This window comes from Myxine glutinosa, chromosome 1 (assembly GCF_964187855.1).
Source record: "Myxine glutinosa chromosome 1, kmMyxGlut1.1, whole genome shotgun sequence".
Taxonomy (NCBI): domain Eukaryota; kingdom Metazoa; phylum Chordata; class Myxini; order Myxiniformes; family Myxinidae; genus Myxine; species Myxine glutinosa.
This window is the reverse complement of record NC_136261.1, coordinates 150,631,540-150,655,021: the sequence shown is the minus strand read 5'-3', so window position 1 is coordinate 150,655,021 and position 23,482 is coordinate 150,631,540. Positions and strand designations below refer to the sequence as shown.

Sequence of the window (23,482 nt, the reverse complement as noted above, 5' to 3'; positions counted from 1 at the left end):
GATCGCCAAAACGATGTCCAATCGAGACCAGAATCCCGTTCGGATGGCAAGAACAGTCCCGCTGCCGAAGCGGGGCAAAGGCGCCCTCAAAGCGACGACTGGGAAATCCAAAGGCGCCCTCCAGGCGATTGAGGGGCCACAACCTCGGGTATGGACGTTTCACAGCTCAGTCGGCGAACCGCAAATTAATCGTCAAAAGTCGCGTTGCGCACACACACCAGATATGTCTGAAAGCGGTGGAAACGGCTGACGTAGCAACGAAACCTTGCGAAGCGCGCGAGTCAAAATGGCCAACGGCCCGGTCTTATGGCGTAACGGCATGACCATGATGGCGATGATTCTCTTCAGAATCCACCGCAAAACCTGACACGCAGGTTGAACTGTCACGGCGATAACAACTCTGTCACAGGAATTCCTTTCCCGGGAAACCAAAAGTTCACTCGTGACTCTTGCTCGCCAACGTTCGCTCCAGACCGCAAGTAGCTCGGCTCCTTCTTGTCCGACTCACTCGCTCCGCCCTTTTCCTTCCTCTTCGTCATCCGGTTTCCTGTTTCTTTTAACATTAACTTTTTTACCTTTTGAAAACAGTTCATGGACAATAAACCTTTTGTAAACAATAATAGTACATGGAATTGGAAATATTTACAGTGGATGCAAACCCCCACAACGGAAGTGACGAATCCGTAACAATGAAATAATAAGTTCCACATTCCTGTGCCACCTTCAGTCGAACGCCCGGCATTGACAGCAGGTTCATGAAGAACTTGGACAAAAAATGTACCCACTCTGAATGTTGTGATATCCGGTCAATGGTGAATCTGTGAATGTCATTGCTGGAAACCCTTACATCATTTCCTCATTCTGCTTTAAACTCAATATCTCTATATTTTCCTTCCAAACGTCATCATTCCAATAACAAATTAACAATATATATTATTAATATATCAAAATATAATGTTAAATGAGGATTGTATTGAGATATTACCAAACCAGCAAGCTATCCTCATCTGTCCACTTCCGGATTAGAGAGCAAGGTCCATGTTGATCGCATTTCAAAATCATAATTGTATTGAGTTTCTGAAACCTCCTACCTACCTTACAACACTTACAAAGTTCATATAAAGGGGTGCCAATTTGATTCATACAGCTGCATGAAGAAGTAAATGTATTTTATTTGCCAGATGTAGGTTTCCCCTTTATATGAACTTTTCTAGAGCATTACTTGGTTCCTCCTCAGAATACAAGGGTTGTCTAGCATGCACACGAGATCTTTGGAATGCCCCTTATTTTGTATTGTTTGGCATTTTCTACAAACGATGGGATGTCCCTTCTTTTCTGTACTTTGCCACATGGCACATACCCTTATATGAACGGGCCTTTTCTATGCCCCTGGCGTTTTTCACAAGATGCATTTTAAATACGAACAAAATGCATTCGTTCATCATACAAGACTTTATTCAAGACATAAGAGACTTGAAAATGTAAGGGGAAAAAAAATATTCAACCCAGCCAGGATTCAAACCCACAATCCGCAGCTTGAAGAGTCTGATGCTTTATCCATTAGGCCATTGGGCCAGCATGTTAGATTTGTGTAATAATATTTTGAAGAGTTACAAAGTGTGTATCTATTTTTATACATTTATTTATGTGTATATATTTATATATATATATTAAATTTTAAAGCAAAAATTATAGCACTTCGGTGGAATTTGTTTTGAAAGCCATTAACTAAACCTATTGGCCGATGTATATTCCAGGTTTCAGCTAGTTTCAATGTATAGTCCTTGAGATATGAGCGCCAACACATTTTGGGGGGACGGACGGACAGACAGACACCAATGTGATTTTGAGGGTTTTCTAAATATAACTCAAGAATACCTAAACGGATGTTGCTGAAATTTGGAACATATTACCTCAACGTACAAAGCATTTACTTCTGAAATTTGCAGCTGATTTCGTCCAGTAGAAGCCAAGAAACGCATTTTCAGTCCCCATGTAAAAGCTGCATACAGAGAAACTATCCCTTATATAAATGGAGAGGAGCTTTGCGCCTCCCTTTGATGAAGTCGCAGTGAAACATTCAAATTGAGCATTAAACACGAAAGAACGATGTAAGACTTTCAAAAATATCGAATAAACCGTCTGTACAATTATTTTGACAGTAACAACCTATTAACATACTTTTGCTGCCGAGATCTCCCTTCGTGCCATCTCATTCACTCTCGTGGTTGTGTTCCTGCCCTGAGCAAAAATATACAGTCTGACAATGACAACTTTTGCCAGTAATTTATTATTGATATTATGGCAAATGGGGATGGAACTGGATCGGCCGAAACCTTGTTATGAGGGAACCTGTGCATTATTTGGCCTAGCTCTAGTCGAACAGAGCAGCCCCATGCCACACAGCATACCATAATTCCACCAAAATCGAGCAAAATATTGTATAAAATGCAGTTTCTGTACGAACGCAAACCTGGGAGTAACTTGCTTGGTAGGCAAAATGGCTTCATGGAGGGAGACCACGTGAGGTGGATTCCACCCCCATTGTAATTTTGGGCAGGAATTTGGTATTAATCGGCCAGGGTGCTGGTTATAGCTTGCCTACTCTCCACAAAGACGTGGGATCTTTAACACCGACCAGTTGACGCTGAGACAGGTCATCCACTGGGGGGCGGCATACATATCGATGTATCTCCATACCTGCAAAACACCTGGATGACAATTTATAGCTGTCAAGATTGAATCCAGGCGAGTCCGCAGCTGAGAGGTGAGTGGGTATTCCTCTAGTCTAGACCGTCCTGCCAACCCATGACGCCATTGTGAAAGATCAATCAAGGTTTTTATTTCTTCCTCAAACATGGCATTGTATTCAACATGGGTGAGGACTTTGATTCACTTGATGATACATTTGCCCGTTCATCTTTCATGTTTGAACTTTTAGCATCCCGCATGTTGTCAACTGATTAAACTGTCCTTGCCAACACACCAGTTTAATCAGTATTGGTCATAGTCCTTCCCTTTCCTTGCTATGCATGTGTGTTTACTTCGGATGCAGAAGTTGCCAAGTTGGCCAAAGGGCAAAATTCCTTTTGCTTGCAATCAGGACTTGCCAGGCCACTGGCACACACTGCACTATTTGTTTAAGAATGAATATGCAATGCGGACCAAGTAATGTCTTTCTTTTTAAGGTTCCCAAAGTGCACTGCACGGTTTACTACATGAAATAAAATAGTGTAATATGACCCTACTGCAAAGCCACAATGAGCCGGCGAAGCCAAAGCCTCAAAGTATTTCAATTACACATTAGAGGTGCATAAGATTGTGAATCAAAAAAAGACGGGTGAAACAAACTCCTATTGAACTTTTTCGCAATTGTTTATGCATACTTCCGCATCCGCAAGATGGCGGCCTCCATGGAGCGATTTGGTGCGTCAAAGCTTCGAAATTCTCAAGGGATCCAGCAAAATCTGGCTTTTCAACATAATACGTACGCGTTCATTCACAACACCGGCTTTGCCGGCTATTAGGGGAAGAAGGGAGAAGAAGAAAAAAACATGAAATGATAAAATTGCATTAACTCCAACAAATTTTAAATAATAAATGAGTGCACCTTAAACTAAACGTACACGTCCACTCTACCGCTGATACTTGGATTGATGGAAAGCTGGTCTCACTCCTCATGGACGTCAGTGCTAAAGTTGCAATCCTTAGGGAAAACCTGGCACCGTGAACGCTTCTCACACGTCCCACTCAGGCCTGCACATTCTCACCTTCAAGCGTATAAAGCGACTATCGTTCCTGGTTTAGGAGCAATCACAGTGCCAGTGAACTATCGAATTGGTATGCTCAAAAACTTTACCTTTCACTGAGCAAAAGGTTGAAGTCTGATTGGTGTTGACCAGTTCGGCAAACGTGTTAAAATTTCAAGACGTAACTGGTGCAACTATCCACATGATCGTTGACAACGAAATCAAGCAGCAGTACCCTTACCTGTTCAGTAGGTTAGGAGAGGGTAAAGGGTACTGTCAATCTGTTGGACCCCTCACGTGGATCTTTCAGGTCCATTTGTTGCTCAAGGCTTGATAAATCTGCCTTTGGCTGTTCACGAAGAAGTTTCTCGAGACCTGAAGCACCTTGAATCTGAGGGCGTCATCGAGCGCATCGACTCATCTCACTGGGTGTCCAACCTAGTCCTTGCACGATGCGAGAACGGAGGGTCGAGGATATGTGTTGATCTCAAGTCAGTGAATAAAGCCATAATTTCTGACAAATACCCACTTCCAACCAACAAGGAACGATGTGCTTCATTTCACGGTTTGACAGTGTTCATGAAGCTCGATATGAGAAGCTACCTTCATGCACTCATCGTGAAGCAACCCATCTTTGATCGCAGTTGTGAGTGTTGTGTCGCTCAATAAATGCTAAACAATGGTATTGACCGTTATGTACAAGACCGTTTATTCGAGGCACGGATCCACCAGCATATCTCCGACACCGTCAAGATGGCATCCCTCTCATCTCTCCCACAATCCCCTTCCGCTTATATCATCATCCCTTCCCAGAAATCCCTAAACATCCGGCAATTCACCACCAACAACAACCGCATACTCAGAAATAATCAAGCACGTAAGAATGAACACAACATTTTCTCCCCTCTCCCACCAAGTTCAGGTATGGAATGAGGTACCAAATTCCTGAAAACGGCTGGGGCGCTCTCTGAGGCCGTTGCAGTGCCCCCACAGGTTCAAGCCCTTCTTCTATATCACCTGTATTGGTGGGGCACATACCAACTCCCAGCTGCCTAGGTGTAGTCAAAGGCTGGGTCACAGGGGCCGCCACTTTCCGTAGTCTGCTGATGTGCCACAGGGACCCATCCTGAAGTGGGAAAGTCAATGGTCCAAGCTGTCGGCTCACACGAAGTTGGGAGGACCAGAACGACTGCATCTTGTTTTTCCGATGAGGATATTTAACTCTGACCCAGTCATGAACCTGTATCTCAGGTGGCCTTGATCTGTGCACTCTGTCAAAGCGTTGCTTCATGCGCTGCTGGCTCAATTGTACGGCAATGCTGGCAGCCGGTGAGGGGAAGCAAGACCCCGTGGGTCGTAGCCAATGCATAGGCAGCAATAGCTCATGTCCTGTCATTAACGTTGCTGATGAGGCACCTATGGTGGTGTGCTTAATTGCCCTGTAGTGCATGAGAATCTGTAGTCGGGCTGCTTGAAACGTACAATCTTGAGCTAGGTGCGCTCGAATTCCATTCTTGAGGGTTTGGTTAAACCTTTCCACCCCTCCATTGGCCTGTGGGTGGTGCACGGCCGTGCGGATATGTATAATTCCATTGACGCTAAGATACGTGGTGAACTCAGCTGAAATGAACTGTGGGCCATTATTCGTGGTAAGGACCTGTGGCATCCCCCAACGAGCTATCAATGTGTCCAGGATGTGGATAAAATTCTGGGAGGTAACTAGGCTTCTGTTGCTTATCAAACGGCTGGGGCGCTCTCTGAGGCCGTTGCAGTGCCACGTTCTCTGGGTTCTGGTATCCAGATCTTCACCAAAATCTAAACATTTCTTCCTTCACAGACACCCAACCTGTCCACACGTTTCGTCCAAATGCGTCCACAACTATTTAAGATATCCTGTTCGCAGACAAATAGACTGACAAACAAACAGGGGAGAAACATAACCTCCGTCCAACTTTGGTGTCTGAGGTAATAACATGGTTTATTATAATGAAATACGGGGATAAGTGTAGACAAGACAATAAAGGATGGTACAGATTTGGCAGTCGACAGACAAAGCTAGGGATGAAAGTAACACACAATCCTATGTACAAGAGACAAATAACCCCCTAATGGCACTGACAAATACCACCGGACTTGCATACAAAACAATCGGGCAGGCGAGAAGCTAGTGGCATGCAAGTTGCCAGTGCAGCACAGGGCTTGTGTGGCACAGGTGATGTGACGAGGTGAAGTGACAAAGTGAAGACGAGGTAATGGCGGCCAAGTAGAGACACGTCTTCCTCCCCATGCTGTAGTTCCAACTGATGCAAGCAGCGCGCACCCACACCCTCATAAATCTCTGAGACCGCCTGAGAGATAGCCGCGGGGTCCTGTTATTGGCCGGCCACGGTCTGTCGGCATCACTATCTTCTGGGCCATCGTCCCCTGTAAGATGGGACATCAGCACAAGGCGTTCCACCTTCAACGAGGGCTCCACAGCTAACCTTGCCACCATGGTTTGCATTGCGTCGGCCAAGCAATCCGTAATGATGTTTCTTCCGAAAGCGCAATGTGATTTCCAGTCAGTGTGCCTTCGGTGTTAAATGCATCAAGTCCTCACCCGAACATGGGTTTTGTGCAACAATCTCACTCTATTTACTTTATAATGGATGCTCACTCACTACCTCCTCAGTGCACATTTAACAAGGTGACTAACTCTGAAAATTTTTCTGTTACAAGAGTAAATCTAACCTATGCAATACGTGACTTTCAAAATGTCGTATGAATGCTAAATGACGCCTTTTGCGCTGTGTGTTTACACTGACTCAGTTCGGCTCGCAGGGCACTTTTAACCTGCCGTTGATGACGTGATATCTGTGATTGAAATCGTCTTTCAAACATAATTTTCAGCATTTCTATGAAAGAGTGGAAATTCAAGATGGTTAACCATAATTGTTGTGTTCCTGAAATATGAATGCAAATCGGACTCGCGGAAACATAATATGAACATGGGAAATATCTGTGTATGTGAGGAGTCGGGTTCCTATCTCATTTTCTGTTAGTGCAATTAGCTGGTGGCTTCCATGGTTATAACACACACACACACACACACACACACACACACACACACACACACACACACACACACACACACACACACACTTCTCCTTTCACCAAGAGATGCAAAAATATAGTACAACTAGCAGAGGTACTTGGCGTTGCCGGGCGGGGGAGGGGAGGGGGGGGAGGGGAGGGGGGGGGAGGAGGAGGGTGAGGGGAGGGGGAAGGGGGGGGGAGAGGGGGAAGGGGAGCAGTCAGAAGTGGAAGCTCTTTTACGGAAAATTTATATCTTAAAGGGGAGGGGGGAAGGGTGGAGGGAGGGGAGATAGGGGGAGGGGGGGGAAGGGGAGGGGGGAGTTAGAAGAGGAAGGGGAGTGGCTCACATTTCTGAGTGAATGTGGCTCACGTTTCTGAGTGAATGTGGCTCACGTTTCTGAGTTAAGTGTGATGCCGATCAGGAGGAAGAAGAAGCCATACTACCAAATTCGTAAACATCCGGAATTGTTTGATTTATTTGTATTCAAATGTCTGGTAATTGTTTTGTATTTATTGATGCGGATGTGTACTTGTATATAACTGTCATTAATTAAAAAAGGCTTCGGCATTTATCGAGCGTGTTTTTTTTTTCTCTCTCCAAAAAACGAACTTTTTTTTCTTCTTTTTTTTTTGTCTAAAACACTCGCAGGCACTCACAGATGAACCTCTGAAAGTTTGGTGAAGATCCGTTCAGCCATCTCTGAATAAAACGCGGACACACACACAGACAACTCACGTTTATATATTTATACTAGCTGAGGTACCCGGCATTGCCGGGCGGGGTAGGGGGGGGGGGAGGGGAGGGGAGGAGAGGGGGGGGAGCGGAGGAGAGGATTTTTAATGACCACGTTGGGTTATAAAAGTTCTTCATGTTGGATGGAAGGAAGGATAGCCAAATATTGAAGCTTAAAATGAACTACAAAAGGATGAATTAAAATCAGACAGAATTCAGATTCAACACATACTGACTGTATAGGCTGATAGTCCAGTATTTTTAGGCGAGTTGTATAAGGCAACCTGGGGAAAAAGGTTATAGTTTTTATACTTTGCACATATACAGTATAATCATCATTGCTCCAACCTTTAATGAGCAAAATAAAGAATTGCTCAACGTTTCGATCAGCAACACGGATAAACGTGCATCCACTGACCTTTCTCAAGAGTAAAGAAAAACAATTCTATACCCTCCCTAATATAAGGGGAAAAGGGTGGGGACACCGAAACCACCAATCAATACCATTCTGGAACAACTCGTGCCATTCAAATATAAACCACAAATCAAAACCAAAACCGTTGAACCAACTGAAACCACACATTGGGATGTTATATCAAAACGACCGTTAAATCACACATTGAAGCAAACAAAACGTAGCATAATTCAAATAAATCGATGAAAAAACAAACAAACATGATTATTTGCTTCAAGTGATGGTGGTAACTTAAACGAATTAGGCTAATCTGATACATCGCAAACCTAAAGTAAGAATGTATACCTAAGTGACAGTAACCGAGGTAATAACTTATATGCTTGGTGACGCAGTTTCTCTGGTACGTTTCTGCATGAGAGGGACAAACGCTAGTGGTAAATCAAGCACTTCCTCTGCGAGAGAGACAACAGACTCCTCCACATGCCATGCCTCCAAATCCTCCTTCGTTTACTGGGGGTTGCACCCAAAAATGCTGGCACTATTCCATAGGGGAACATGGCCAGCCATCAGACCATGTTGGGCAATAGCAGATCTCTTTGGATAGTTCATTCGAAGGCCTTGCGATGCTCATTGATCCGTTGTCTTAATGTTCTCCCTGTCTCTCCAATACAGTTACCATATTCAGCCCCACGAACACAGGAACCCTGTATACCACCCCTGCCCGGTCATTCCTGGGAAGCTTATCCTCCACATGCATAAGTGCCTGTTTCATGGTCAACATAGGTTTGTAACTTACCCTCACACCTGCCAATTTTAAAACTCTGCCAATCCTTTGGGACACACCCGGCACAAAAGGCAAAAGAAGTGCAGACAAGAGATACCATGTTAACCATCACCCCCTTCTCGCAGTTACGCTTATAAGTACCGGGTGGCCCACTTATCTAGCCACAATTTTGAACCCCTATAATCTATTTCTAAGCAACAAAAGGATATTGATACAATCCTGCTATTTCAGGTTTTTGTGGGACAAATTTTATTGAGTCAACATGAAGTTATTGAGAAGTGGACACTTTGAAAAACACTCTTTGCCCTGAGTGAACACCCAATACGCCCCGGCCACCTCGTTCGGCAGACCTCTCCCCGTGCGACTTCTTCTTGTGGGCCTTCGTTAAAAGCAAGGTTTACGCAACTCAACCCGGGAACATTGAAGACCTGAAAGAGCAGATTCAAGAAGCTTTTGAGGAAATGACAACTGGAATGGAACTGAAAGTGCTTTTGGACTATTGTGAAAGGTTACGCACATTGCTGGGAAATGATGGAAATGATGTCAAAATTCGTAACTAATTTTCTATACATTTGATTTCAATGAAATTTGTATCATTAAAAACTCGAGAAAACGAACTTAACCTGGAGGTGTTACCCAAACTTGTTTTTGAGGTCTCTAAAACTTAAGGCCGACACGACCTCCCTCCCCACCAGGGCCTGCACTGCAAGGCCCAAGCTCAGTGTCATCTGCAAATTTACACCTTATCCAAGTGAATTGAAGGAACGATTTGTTTAAAAATGAGTCGCGTTTAAAGTAAAGCGCAACCTTTGCTCCGTCCAGGCGCCATGTTTCGTGACTCCTGGACCTTTCGTGACCGCAACAGGAATTAAATAAACTGCAGTAGCTGAAGGAAGAACGTGCGGACGTCCGCGGAAAGTGAGCACGTACGGTACGTTTAAAATATGTGGATACGTGCAGGTATTCGTGGTACGTCCGTGCTTCTGATAAACGATCGTATTTTTGCGAAAACTTTCGTATTTACTCATTTTACCCGCGACTTCCATGCGGAAACGTGTACATACGGATACGATCGATACAGTAGTTCCGCCCGAAGAGCGAGGCGGAGGTGGGGTCCCGCACGCCCAGCTCCTCTTGGGCACTCTTCGTAACATCGTGGCCTTGGAAGCGACTACAGCACCGGCGGCATCATTGAACAGCTGTTCGGGCTCCGGAGGGACCGCCAGGTCCACGATATCCGAAGGGGGTCAACTGGGGTCACCCGAAAGCGGAGTGCAGGATCCGGGCGAGGTGGGTCACAATGACATGGCCGTTGGGTTAACGCCCCATCGGGAAACTATTCCCTTTTTAATCATCGTCGTTCATATTGTGATATAATCGATCATCGTCGGACGCAGCTTTGAGGAAACCGTAAGTTACTGTGCGGCCGTTTCTGGTGGAGGCGCCGTGAATCGAACGCCGCGATTGGTCGCTCCCGGGTTTGTCCAAGCTGTCGTCTTCGAACAGTATAACTACAACCGGCCGCAGCGGCGTCTTTCACGACCGAGTTACCATGTTAGCCATCACGACGTTATACTGCTTTCACCACCGAGATACCATATGTTAACCATCACTAGGTTTTACTCGCTTTCACCACCGGGATGTCATGTTAGCCATCACGACGTTATACTGCTTTCACCACCGAGATACCATATGTTAACCATCACTAGGTTTTACTCGCTTTCACCACCGATATGCCATGTTAACCATCACTAGGTTATACTCGCTTTCACCACCGAGATACCATATGTTAACCATCACTAGGTTTTACTCGCTTTCACCACCGGGATGTCATGTTAGCCATCACGACGTTATACTGCTTTCACCACCGAGATACCATATGTTAACCATCACTAGGTTTTACTCGCTTTCACCACCGATATGCCATGTTAACAATCACTAGGTTATATTTGATTTCACCACCGAGATATACGATGTTAACCATCACTAAGTTATACTGGCTTTCACCACCGGGATACCATGTTAACCATCACTAGGTTATATTTGATTTCACCACCGAGATATACGATGTTAACCATCACTAAGTTATACTGGCTTTCACCACCGAGATACCATATGTTAACCATCACTAGGTTTTACTCGCTTTCACCACCGGGATACCATGTTAACCATCACTAGGTTATACTCGCTTTCACCACCGATATGCCATGTTAACCATCACTAGGTTTTACTCGCTTTCACCACCGGGATGCCATGTTAACCATCACTAGGTTATACTCGCTTTCACCACCGAGATACCATATGTTAACCATCACTAGGTTATACTCGCTTTCACCACCGGGATGTCATGTTAACCATCACTAGGTTTTACTTGCTTTCACCACCGGGATGTCATGTTAACCATCACTAGGTTATACTCGCTTTCACCACCGAGATACCATATGTTAACCATCACTAGGTTATACTCGCTTTCACCACCAGGATGTCATGTTAACCATCACTAGGTTTTACTTGCTTTCACCACCGGGATGTCATGTTAACCATCACTAGGTTATACTCGCTTTCACCACCGAGATACCATATGTTAACCATCACTAGGTTATACTCGCTTTCACCACCGGGATGTCATGTTAACCATCACTAGGTTTTACTCGCTTTCACCACCGGGATGTTATGTTAACCATCACTAGATTTTACTTGCTTTCACCACCGGGATGCCATATTAACAATCACTAGGTTATACTCGCTTTCACCACTGAGATACCATGTTAACAATCACTAGGTTATACTCGCTTTCACCACTGAGATACCATGTTAACCATCACGAGGTTATACTTGCTTTCACCACTGGGATGCCATGTTAACAATCACTAGGTTATACTCGCTTTCACCACTGAGATATTATGTTAACCATCACGAGGTTATACTCGCTTTCACCACTGGGATGCCATGTTAACAATCACTAGGTTATACTCGCTTTCACCACCGAGATACCATATGTTAACCATCACTAGGTTTTACTCGCTTTCACCACCGGGATGTCTGTCATGTTAACCATCACTAGATTTTACTTGCTTTCACCACCGGGATGCCATATTAACAATCACTAGGTTATACTCGCTTTCACCACTGAGATACCATGTTAACAATCACTAGGTTATACTCGCTTTCACCACTGAGATACCATGTTAACCATCACGAGGTTATACTCGCTTTCACCACTGGGATGCCATGTTAACAATCACTAGGTTATACTCGCTTTCACCACTGAGATACCATGTTAACCATCACGAGGTTATACTCGCTTTCACCACCGGGATGCCATGTTAACAATCACTAGGTTATACTCGCTTTCACCACCGGGATGCCATGTTAACCATCACTAGGTTATACTCGCTTTCACTACCGAGTTAGCATGTTAACCATCACTAGGTTATACTCGCTTTCACCACCGAGATACCATGTTAACCATCACTAGGTTATACTCGCTTTCACTACAGAGTTACCATGTTAACCATCACTAGGTTATACTCGCTTTCACTACGGAGTTACCATGTTAACCATCACGAGGTTATACTCCCTTTCACCACCGATATACCATGTTAACCATCACTAGGTTATACTCGCTTTCACTACCGAGTTAGCATGTTAACCATCACGAGGTTATACTCGCTTTCACCACCGAGATACCATGTTAACCATCACTAGGTTATACTCGCTTTCACTACCGAGTTAGCATGTTAACCATCACTAGGTTATACTCGCTTTCACCACCGAGATACCATGTTAACCATCACTAGGTTATACTCGCTTTCACTACCGAGTTAGCATGTTAACCATCACTAGGTTATACTCGCTTTCACCACCGATATACCATGTTAACCATCACTAGGTTATACTCGCTTTCACCATGGGGATACCATGTTAACCATCACTAGGTTATACTCCCTTTCACCACCGATAAACCATGTTAACCATCACTATGTTATACTCGCTTTCACTACCGAGTTACCATGTTAACCATCACGAGGTTATACTCGCTTTCACCACCGATATACCATGTTAACCATCACTAGGTTATACTCGCTTTCACTACCGAGTTACCATGTTAACCATCACCAGGTTATACTCACTTTCACCACCGGGATGTCATGGTAACCATCACTAGGTTATACTCACTCGAATTGGTTTATAGGTTGACCGTAGGTAATATGTGACCGTTTACCGTTCGGCGGTTATTTTTGTGTCGCTGGTGATTGGAGGACCTTGAGTACGTTAACCCAAATAACCCATTGATCGACACGAAGTTTGTCATGAGGGACGTTGAGATCGGATAATGTTGTTTCTTGTACTTCTCCTATTGATTTTTACCTTCTGGAGTGGACGCGATGACCGTGTGTGTTTTAAACCGCTTTATACCTCTTGTCCAAACGTGAGATGCACTCCTGCTTGTGGTTGTGATGCAGAGGACTGGAGCAACCCTGCAGGACAATAGATTGACTCGTGTAAATTCTCTAGTTCGATGGTTGATCTCAGAAGAGATATCAGGGATGGAGGACGGGACGGAGGGATGAATCTTGTTCCTCTAGCTACATTCTTTCATTCTGTAGTTAAAGCACTATTTCTGGCAATCAGACATGCCACGATGCTTTATGATTTGTGGGAAACCATCAACATGTGGATCTACCAGAGAAATATTACAAGAAATGAAATATATGCCCGATGATTTGCAAATATGACAATGTAACTTGTATCTGATATGACCAGCTGTATCTGATATCAGCTGTGCAGCAGATAAACACAAAAATTGTGCATTTTATGAGAAAAGCATGAAATTTCTAACATAGTGCATACCATAAGGTTTATTTTCAGATGTGGAGGGAAGTCAGATTTGACCTCTGAGGACCGTGAGAGGTCAAATCCAAAATGGCCGCCAGTCCACCGAGTCTAATGTTCAAACGCGCTTAATTTTGGAACCAAATAGTGTAGAAAAACATTATAGGTGTCATTTCCAACTAAATTGGGGATGCCCAGAGGTGAATGATGCTTTCAATGAACTCCTAGGCATGCCAAGTGAGGTCAGTGAAGGCTCAATGTTACTGCTAGAGCGATTTGTGGTGCTGATGTACGATAGAACCAGTGAGAGCACGGAAGTGAATGATGCCAGGAAACAGCTCTTCACACAGAAGTGTAGAACTCTAGAGAACATTCCTCCAACCCAGGCAACACTCAAGCAGCATATCAAGCGCACTTGCTACCAGGCCAACTGTTGTAACCAGGCATTGGTCATGGATCCAGAGATGCCAGACCCACCTGACTGGGGCTGGACAAAGGAGACAACTGGGTGGCAGCCTCTTTGGACCACTCTTCCTGAAGCATCAAAATCGTGTCATGAATTGATCGAATGTGGCTGCAAGAAAGGGTGCACTGGACGCTGCAAGTGCCAAAGCTGCATTCAAGTGCACTGCACTGCACTGTGCTTCTGTTCTGGAGACTGTTAGATTTAGATCATTACCAATTTTCATCATTGCACTTGATTTAAGGTAAGCTTTGGTGGACATACTTGGTTAACTACAGTTATTTTTTCAGAGGTTATTGCATCATTCCTTGCAGTGTAAACACTTTTTTTCATCATTTCTGGTCTTTGGGTGTTCTGTACCTATCCCTCCCTGTACCTGAAAAAATAAAGTTTTAAAAGTTCAAATGAACTTTTTCCAATAGCAGTTCCAACTGCAGTATCATAAAAATAGATATTTAACGTAATTTGACCTTGACCGTGACCTAAATGCATGTCCTTGAGTTCTGGCGATCTCAAAAGTATCACCAAATGAATGGGCATCCCCAATTTAGTTGGAAATGACACCTATAAGCGCGTTTGAACATTAGACCCGGTGGACTGGTGGCCATTTTGGATTTGACCTCTCACGGTCCTCAGAGGTCAAATCTGACTTCCCTCCACATCTGAAAATAAACCTTATGGTATATACTGACTATGCTAGAAATTTCATGCTTTTCTCAAAAAATGCACAATTTGTTAAAATATGAGAGCTTATCCGCTGTACTATTGTCAGTTCCCATACGGACACTTAAAGATCCCAAAAAGACTCTTAGAATGACCTATTATTACGATTGACCAAAGGATCAACATTAGAATGCCATATTCTGTATGGCTATTCTGTATTGCCGACAATGACCATTAACAACACAAACACGATCCCTGAGGATGCTATGTGGTTGCCCTTTACATTTCCCATGATCCTTTGCATAGATTCTTATGCAGATCAGATTTCAAATGGAAGCAGGTGTTGAGCTATAGAGTTGTGAAGTTTCATATTAAAATATTGAATGGTATAGAAGTTAGAGAACAAAACACTGCATTACTCTACTTTAGAGCGACTTTTTTAATACCTCAATTGGCAGCCATGTTGAATTTTCCCATGATGCTTTGTATCTATGATTATGCAAATTTATTGAAAAAAGCCCAGTACAATGGCCTATCGAATCTCTCCTCGTTTGGGGCCTCAATTGTTTTCGTCCCAAATATATTGCAAAAAACAGATAAATATTACTTATCTGACCTCACATGACGTTTATGACCTAAAAAATGACCTTTAAGGTCAAAACTGAGAATGTCATCCGGTCACATCTTTGTCCCCATCACATGTAGAGTTGATTAAGCATGGATGACTGCTTTTAACACGCCATGCCATCAAAAGTTTTTTTACGTCCCTTGGCTGGCCAACTATTGTGTCGAGCAGCCTCCGACCGACCAGCTCTTTTCCAATAATTGGACGTGTTTTTTCCCTTGTATTTCTCCCATTCTGTCAGGGCTGTCTCCCTCATATACTCGTCCTCCTCACCCTCGTCGACCACCTCATCCTCCTCGATCGTCCTGCTCATCGCCCCCGATCGTCCTGCTCATCCCCCTCCCTCGTCCTCCTCACCCTCGTCCACATCATCCTCCTCCATCGTCCTGCTCATCCTCCCCCGCCTCCTCCTCCCCTCGTCCACCTCACCCTCATCCTCCTCATCCTCGTCCACCTCACCCTCATCCTCCTCATCCTCATCCACCTCACCCTCATCCACATCATCATCCTCCATCGTCCTGCTCATCCTCCTCGATCGTCCTGCTCATCCTTCTCATCCTCCTCGTCCTTCTCATCCCTCTCACCCTCGTTATCCTTCTCAACCTCCTCGTCCTGCTAATCCCCCGATCACCTCTTTTCCAATAATTAGATGTGTTCCCTTCGCTCCTGTAATGAGAGTTGTATTTCTCCCATTCTTTGAGGGCTCTCGCCCTCATCTCCTCGTCTTTCTTGTCCTTCTCACCCTTGTCGTCCTGCTCGTCCTGCTGTTCCTCATCATCCTCATCCTCCTCGCCTTCCTCATCCTCCTCTTCCTCCTCATCCTCCTCTTCCTCATCCTCCTCGTCCTTCTCATCCTCCTCGTCCTTCTCATCCCTCTCACCCTCGTTATCCTTCTCAACCTCCTCGTCCTGCTAATCCCCTGATCACCTCTTTTCCAATAATTAGATGTGTTCCCTTCGCTCCTGTAATGAGAGTTGTATTTCTCCCATTCTTTGGGGGCTCCCGCCCTCATCTCCTCGTCTTCCTCATCCTCTTCCTGGGATAACTACCATCTCCCCGTCCTCCAAAGTGTTATTGTTGTTTAGCATTTAATGTTATTTACTTGTATTATTGTGTGATGTTGTAGTTATTCTCTAAGTCTAAGCTAAGCATCCCTGATATGAGTGATATCACTTGGATAGAAGGCATCTATGGAATGCCGAGGGACGTTCGGATGGTGCTGATTGGCTGCAGGGAAGCTAATCTTGTGTGCTGTCGACATCAATACAAATGATAATCTGCAGTGGAGTCACATTATGTGAGGGTTGGGGAGGGGAGGGGAGGGGGGGGGGGGGGAATTGGGGGAGGGGGTAATGTTCTAATTCAATGGAGCACGTAAAGCTGGCTGTCTATTCTAATCTAGGTTATGGACGTTAAATATTCCATTCTCTTACCCAAAGTAGATCATTGCATGTTGGTACAAATCTAAACTAGAGGTTCCAGGGAACCTGAACTCAACTGGTCTATATCAATATGGTTAGAATATGCATAATAGAACCACAAACGATATAGTTTATATGTGCTAAAGAGGTACAGTAACGTTGAAGGTATCTCATGTTTAAACAGGAAACTAGAAAAAATTGAGTTTTAAGTGAGACATGAAAAGTAAAACTACAATTACTTTTCTCAGATTTCAGACTTGAATTTATTTAGAAAGACTTGGTCAAACAATATACATGTATGGTATGTAGGTCATGATGAGGTCATTTTTCGGACATCGTCAAAACCCGTAATATATGTGTTGAGGTTTGTTACATACTGTCTACACACCAAGTTTTAGCCTTCCAGCTACATTAGGAAGTACCAGATTGACAAAAATTGATTTTTCGATATGGCCGCCCCGCCGCGCCCATTTTTGGGCGTGCAACGCCCAAATGCAATCCCAAACTAGTTTATGTCTTAAAGATGCTGCATAACAAGTTTCATCAAATTTTATCAATATTTGTGACTTTTAGAGCATAGACGTCGAATTGTTTACAGACGACAGACAGACAGACAGACAGACAGACAGACGACACACTGGATGTCGACAAAAACTCAGCTGGACATAGTCCAGTTGAGTTAAAAAAAACATATATATATATATATAAGTATTGTTACGTTTGTACTTGTAGGGGGTAGTGATAACTTAGAACCAGGTAGATTTGCATAAATTAGCATGCACCGTATATCATGATGATGAAGAAGAACCACCATGTAATAAGTACTTGTTTAGCGCGGATGTTGTGTAAGGTGTATCTTCGTTACCATCACGAGGGGTGGGGTCATGTTAATTAGTTTGGGGATGATGTTAATTAATCCCCTGTGTGTCAATACCTCTGTAATCTATACCTTTGTTCCTTTTGACACCCCACTAGACATATAGCCAAGCCACGCAATCGACACCCATAATTAAATACACTAATATAAAAACCACCGGAAGCCAGGCATGAAGCATTGCTGCTGACAACCCTGACTTTGGAACCAAACAGGACGCGAAAGATCCGTGAGGCCACATCCCGAGGAGCCGTGATTGGACGGGGGGATTTGATTGGCACAAGCCCAGGTAAGATGGGACTTGCTGATAGGAGCAGAGATGGACTACAAAGAGGTGGCATACGCTGATTGGTGAAGCAGGCACGGATGACGTCAGAGCGTCGTGTACAAGATATTTGGAGCGGCGGACATTTTTCCTTCTGGTACTGGATGTCAAAGTGGACGGTTGTGCTTGCTCTATGCATGGGGAAGCTTCATCGTGAATGGCCGCGTTCCTATACTTGCTGGTGGTCGTGCAAAGGCAGAGCAAAGCTGCGGACTGAGGGCTGCAGTTTCACTCGTGAGTACGACGAAGACGGGTACGGCTGGAGGAGCGAGCTGCACGCCTGCTCGTTTGCTTCGCGCGGGAGGCCGACGTCATGCCTACGAGCGCGGCCTAGTGAACGAGGGCCTACTGATGCCTGCTTCCCGCCAACACCATAGCCTCGTCCGGATTGCGTGCGCGGGGCCTGACGATTCCTGGCGAGACACATTAGCCGATTTGAGCTAAGTCCTCTACTAAATAACACGTTTTATTTTCTAGTTATTTTATCCCATCGTCTGATTTCGAGTCTGTTTGTGGGAGTGCTCCATTTATGAATTTAGTTTTATTTTATCATGCATTCTTTGATTACCGGTATTTCTTTAATACAACAACAGGCATTTTAAAGGCCATTTTCCCTGCAAGAGTGGGGGTTACCCTTGAGGTCCCCATGACAATCTTCTCCATTTTGCCCTATTTTCTGCATCTCCCCTTGTTAACCCCCTTGCCCGCATTTCTTCTTCGACCATCTTTAGCCAAGTCTTTCTCAGTCTTCCCCGTCCTCTACTTCCTTCCACATTCATTTCCATCACTCTTCTCAACCAGTCACTTTCATCCTTCCTCAACACATGACCAAACCATCTCAACCTGTTCCTCTTCACAGCATCCATCACAGGCTCTATTCCCATCATCTTTCGCAATTCATCATTTGTCTTCCTCTCTCTCAACGATACTCTGCACATCCATCGAACCATTCGCATTTCCACCCTTTCCAGCCTTCGTTGCTGCTCTACGTTCATTACCCATGTCTCATTCCCATAAATCATAACACTTCTCACACATGCAGCATACACCTTTCCCTTCAGCTTCAACGACAGTCCCCTCCTCGTCAGCACGCCACTCAGTTCCCGAAACTTCTTCCATGCACATCTCACTCCAGCAACCGTTGCCGAGTCTGATCCACCTTCTCCATTCAGCATGTCTCCTAGGTAACAAAATGTTTTCACACCATTCCAGCTTCACGCCGTCTCCAAGATCCAACTCAACATTTCCTCCATCTGCAGCTCCCTCTGTGCACATCTTACACTTGAATGTAGCTGCCACACTGGTTAATGACCCTCTCAAACCACTACATTTTTGATGAACCCACTCAGCGCACATTGTACATTGAATTGAGTTCACTCTGACACCCTTCCTGCACATAGCACATGGCCACTTCCCAGTTTTTTCCACCTCACCACATGCTTTACCACTTGCCATCACCTTTGTTTTTTCCGATATTCACCTTCAGACCTATCGTCTCCATACATTCCTTCCACTTGTTCATCTTCTCCTTCAGTCCATCCATACTTTCTGCAATCAACACCAGATCATCTGCATACAACAACTCCCACGGTAAACCCTCCTTTACGTTCCGAGCCAGCACCTCCATCACAGCTACAAATAGTAGTGGACTTAGTACCGACCCCTGATGCACTCTCACCTTCACCTCAAACTCACCACTGTTCCCGTCCTTCGTCCTTACAGCTGTGCGCGCTCTTTTGTACATTGCCATCACTACTCTGATCAACCATTCCTCCACTCCTAACTTCCTCAATGCCCATGTCACTACTTCACGTGGAACCCTATCGAATGCTTTCTCCAGATCAACAAACCCAAGAAACAACTTCTTCCTCTTCTCCATGTACTTCTCCTTCAACTGCCTCACAATAAACAGCGCGTCTGTCGTTCCTCTTCCTGGCATAAATCCAAACTGCATTTCGTCAATCTTCACTTTCTTCCTTATCCTCCTCTCCAACACCCTTTCCAATACCTTCATTCCATGCTCCAATAACTTTACCGCTCAATACGAGCCACAGTCCAGAGGGTCACCTTTCCCCTTGTATAGAGCGACGAGGGTACTCGGTTCCCAAACCACTGGAATGCGGCCTTTTTCACCACCAGATTGCAGATCTCTGTCATTCTCTTCACACCCCAATTTCCCGCTGCCTTCAACATATCTCCCACAACTCCCGTCGGCCCTCCCACTTTTCTATTCTTCATTGCTTTAATCGCTTCCTCAACTTCCTTCTTTAATAAAGCCTGTATTTTTGTACAGTACATTTTCATGTTGTTTGAGTTTATTTATTTCAGATTTGAGGACTGCCGGTGGGACCAGCGAAGGTAAGGTCTCCGGTGTCTTCCCCGTTTGCTCCCCACGCGTATTAACTCCGCCATTGAACTGAACGCCTCGGAGTGTTAAGACTCGTTTGGTCCTCCGTGCTACACTACGGTGTTCACCAAGGGTAGTCACACGACAGTATATGTCATCATACTAAAATACGCAATTTGGTGTCTGTCTGTCTGACGATTTTTGACCGTGATTCATTCGGTTGTTACTTATCCAATCTCAACCAAACTTGCCAGGGAGACTAAGGGTCACACAATGGAGGTTGTAGCGATTTAACTCCACCAACCCCCACTCCAAGCGTGTTTTATTCACCAATGGGGTTGCGTGTTAAGGTGTATATCCGTGTTAAGTTAACTTTATCGTGATGTTTTTCCAAAGCCGCTTCTAATAACAAAAGTAATAACTATTCTAATGATAATAGCATAATATTAATGTTATTACAAAACACTATTAATACTAATAATATCCCCCCTCCTCAAGGGGTGTTTCCTCCTTGAATAAACGCCATGTTAACGTGTATAAATAGGTTTTGTGGCGTTTCTGTGCTCCTACCAGAAGTAAAAAATATTATAAACCATAAACACGTATTATTACCTTTTAAACAGTCTCTAATGCTGTTAAACACTAAACTGAAAGAAATATGGAGGAACCCCGACGTTCGTGAGACAATCTCTGCTTATCACGTCGACTATCGCTCCTGATTGTAGATCTGCTATAGTGTTTATACCCCACAAGGGTTAATAACACGACCCTTCCTGCCGCTTCCGTGTAGTTTTTCCAAGTTTGCTTCTAATAACAAAAGTAATAACAACACCATATAATGGCATAATATTAATGTTATTACACAACAATATCCCCACTCCCCAAGTGCTTTAGTCCCCAGTCCACACCACTCCACAATATCCCCACTCCCCAACTGTTAAGTTGCATTCAGTTCATGGTAAGAATGGACTTGGAGGACAGGGCATTGAAGTTAAGGGGCCATTAATTATTATTTTCAGCAACACAAACATGGTGGAATTTTTTTTACCCACCTCCCCTCTTGTGTACACCATGTACATGAAAGTGGGTAATAAATATTGTCGGAGAGGAAAGGAAAAGCTCGAGATGGACGTGGTGAGAGGTAGAGAAGAGGTGAGTCCTACTTATGGTGTTCATTTTAAATACGCGTACTGTTGCAGTTAATAAACATTCGCGAAGACCTCGGAGCATCTCCAATTATTTGCCTTGAGCATGGGTCAATGGGTCATGGGTCATGGGTCAACCTCCCGTAGGCTGTACTCGACCTCTGCAGGTGAAAGCCACCTCTGCAGGTATCTTCTCGATCTGCAGTGAATTCCACAGGTGATGGTGAGGTCTTGTGAAAAGGAAATAACGCAGAGTCGTGGCCAAACCGGTTAGTCCATGTCTTGCACACACCACCACCGCCCTGAATGTCACCGCCTCTGTAGCAAGTGGCCATAGGAACTGTGCCCCCACGAAGTAATACCTCACTGTCAGAGCATCCTCTGCAATTATTAAAGCTGGACCAAATAAAGCATGTTCCCAGTGTTACCGATATCTCCGCTCCCAGTTCGTATGTAAAAAAAAGAATTATAAAACAGAAACGTTATAGATAAATAGATGACCTGAATGAATTAATTTATCTGGATTAAGTCCATGGCCTGATGGTAAAGGCCTAAGCATTTGATGGGTCTGCAGTGCGAGTCCGAGTGTGCCATTGACATGAGTGGCGCACGCTTATGGCAGTTGGTACGTTTGTTTGCTCATGCCAAGGATATAGTCTGCAGCAGGTCAAGTTTTTATTCTCTGGGAATGGCAAGTATGTTTGCTTTTGATGAAGTGTAGATTGCACTGCATTGCACCGCTATAACGTCTCTGCCAATGATTGATTGATTACTTGTTGTGCTCTCCCATAGGAAACTCAGCTTGTGGTGTTTGCAAATTGGGAGAGAAATGGCAGAAGCACATCAGGCCGTGGCTTTCCAATTCACCGTTACTCCCGATGGTATTGACTTGCATCTGAGCCATGAAGCCCTTTGGCAGGTCTACCAGTCAGGGCTGCGTTCATGGAAGAAGCGTCTTTCTCGCATGAAGGTGAAGTTGGAAGTTTTGTGTTAGCTTTAAGCTTGTCCTTGTCATATAGCGGCTTTTCATCACTGCCTCGAATGTTTCAGAATGACGTATTTGCTATCTTGCTTTATGTAAACTCGATATTGTCAAGGTTTTATGAACCTTTCTGTCATCAAGTTTGAATACGGTCTGCTACTTGAACATCTCTACTTTCATTGATGTTGAGTGAAGCAACCACTTTTAAAACCAATACAGCCTTCAGCTGCAGCTTGATGGAATAAAGAATCTCCCCTCTGGGCTGGTGCCTCTGCTTCACAACTTGCTCAGCTTGATGCCGTGGAAACCAAGGCCTTTAAGATTATTGGACTCTCCCACGAAGAACCTAAGTCTATGGACCTATCGCTTTCCCATCACAGACAGGTCGGTGGTCTCTCTGCCTTCTACCACCTCCTTTCTGGTCTTGCACCCTCTGCCGCCTCCCAGGTTTGTACAGGGAGCATGTAGTCCACCATCAACCTCCATCTGGTGAGACTCCCAAAATCCAGAATCGCTGCTCACCTCCATTCAAGTGTTCCTATTTTTTCCCGTCTGTGGAACCAACTTCCACATTCTCTTCAATATTCTTCCTTCCAAGTCTTCCAGACAGCTGTTCACCACCATCTCAGATCATCCCTAATCCAAAACGATGTTACTTTCTACACATGTCAACTCTCCTCCACATCCCCGTCTCCTTCCAAATTTCAAGTTTTTAATTCCTCACAGTTTGATTCTGTATCCATCTTGTCCACCTCCCTTGCATCCTCCTGTACCCTTCATTCATACCTGCATCCCTTGTTTGTCCATCTCCATGTATTTTAATTGTCCTTTGGCCCTGCTGTTGGTGTTTCTCTCCTCTCTTTATGCTTATTTTGTTCTGTTGCGTCATGATCCATTCTGTGTTCTAGCTCTTTCTTGAGCCTTGACTTTGTATACAAAAAATTTAATGGGATGATCAGCTCCCGTAGGGAGCCAACGGCCATCCTGTAAGGATCCTCCTAAAACAATAACTTGTCTCCTGTCTCCTTTAACCCTTTGAGTATGG

General features: G+C 44.5%; 1 protein-coding gene and 1 long non-coding RNA gene across 7 annotated transcripts in view; one reads left to right on the top strand and one right to left on the bottom strand.

Moving 5' to 3' along the window:
- Positions 1-2,949: 2,949 nt before the first annotated feature.
- Positions 2,950-9,945, bottom strand: LOC144892355 (uncharacterized). Its single transcript, XR_013623537.1, has 2 exons — positions 9,821-9,945; positions 2,950-3,520 (listed from the first exon to the last, which is right to left on the bottom strand). It is a non-coding gene; the product is annotated as an uncharacterized LOC144892355 (long non-coding RNA).
- CPT1A (carnitine palmitoyltransferase 1A) overlaps positions 9,593-23,482 on the top strand; it is a 79,602-nt gene continuing 65,712 nt past the window's right edge. For 4 of the 6 annotated variants that reach the window (XR_013623531.1, XR_013623532.1, XM_068119836.2 and 1 more), the window contains exons 1-2: positions 9,910-10,046; positions 22,248-22,425. Coding sequence is in view for 4 of the 6 variants with exons in the window: in XM_068119836.2 (XP_067975937.1) it covers positions 22,285-22,425 (141 nt within the window). In the remaining 2 variants the exon portion in view is untranslated. Of the gene's footprint in view, positions 9,688-9,909; positions 10,167-22,247; positions 22,426-23,482 lie in introns of those variants that run through there. The other 2 variants (XM_068119827.2, XM_068119818.2) reach the window with 2 other exon arrangements.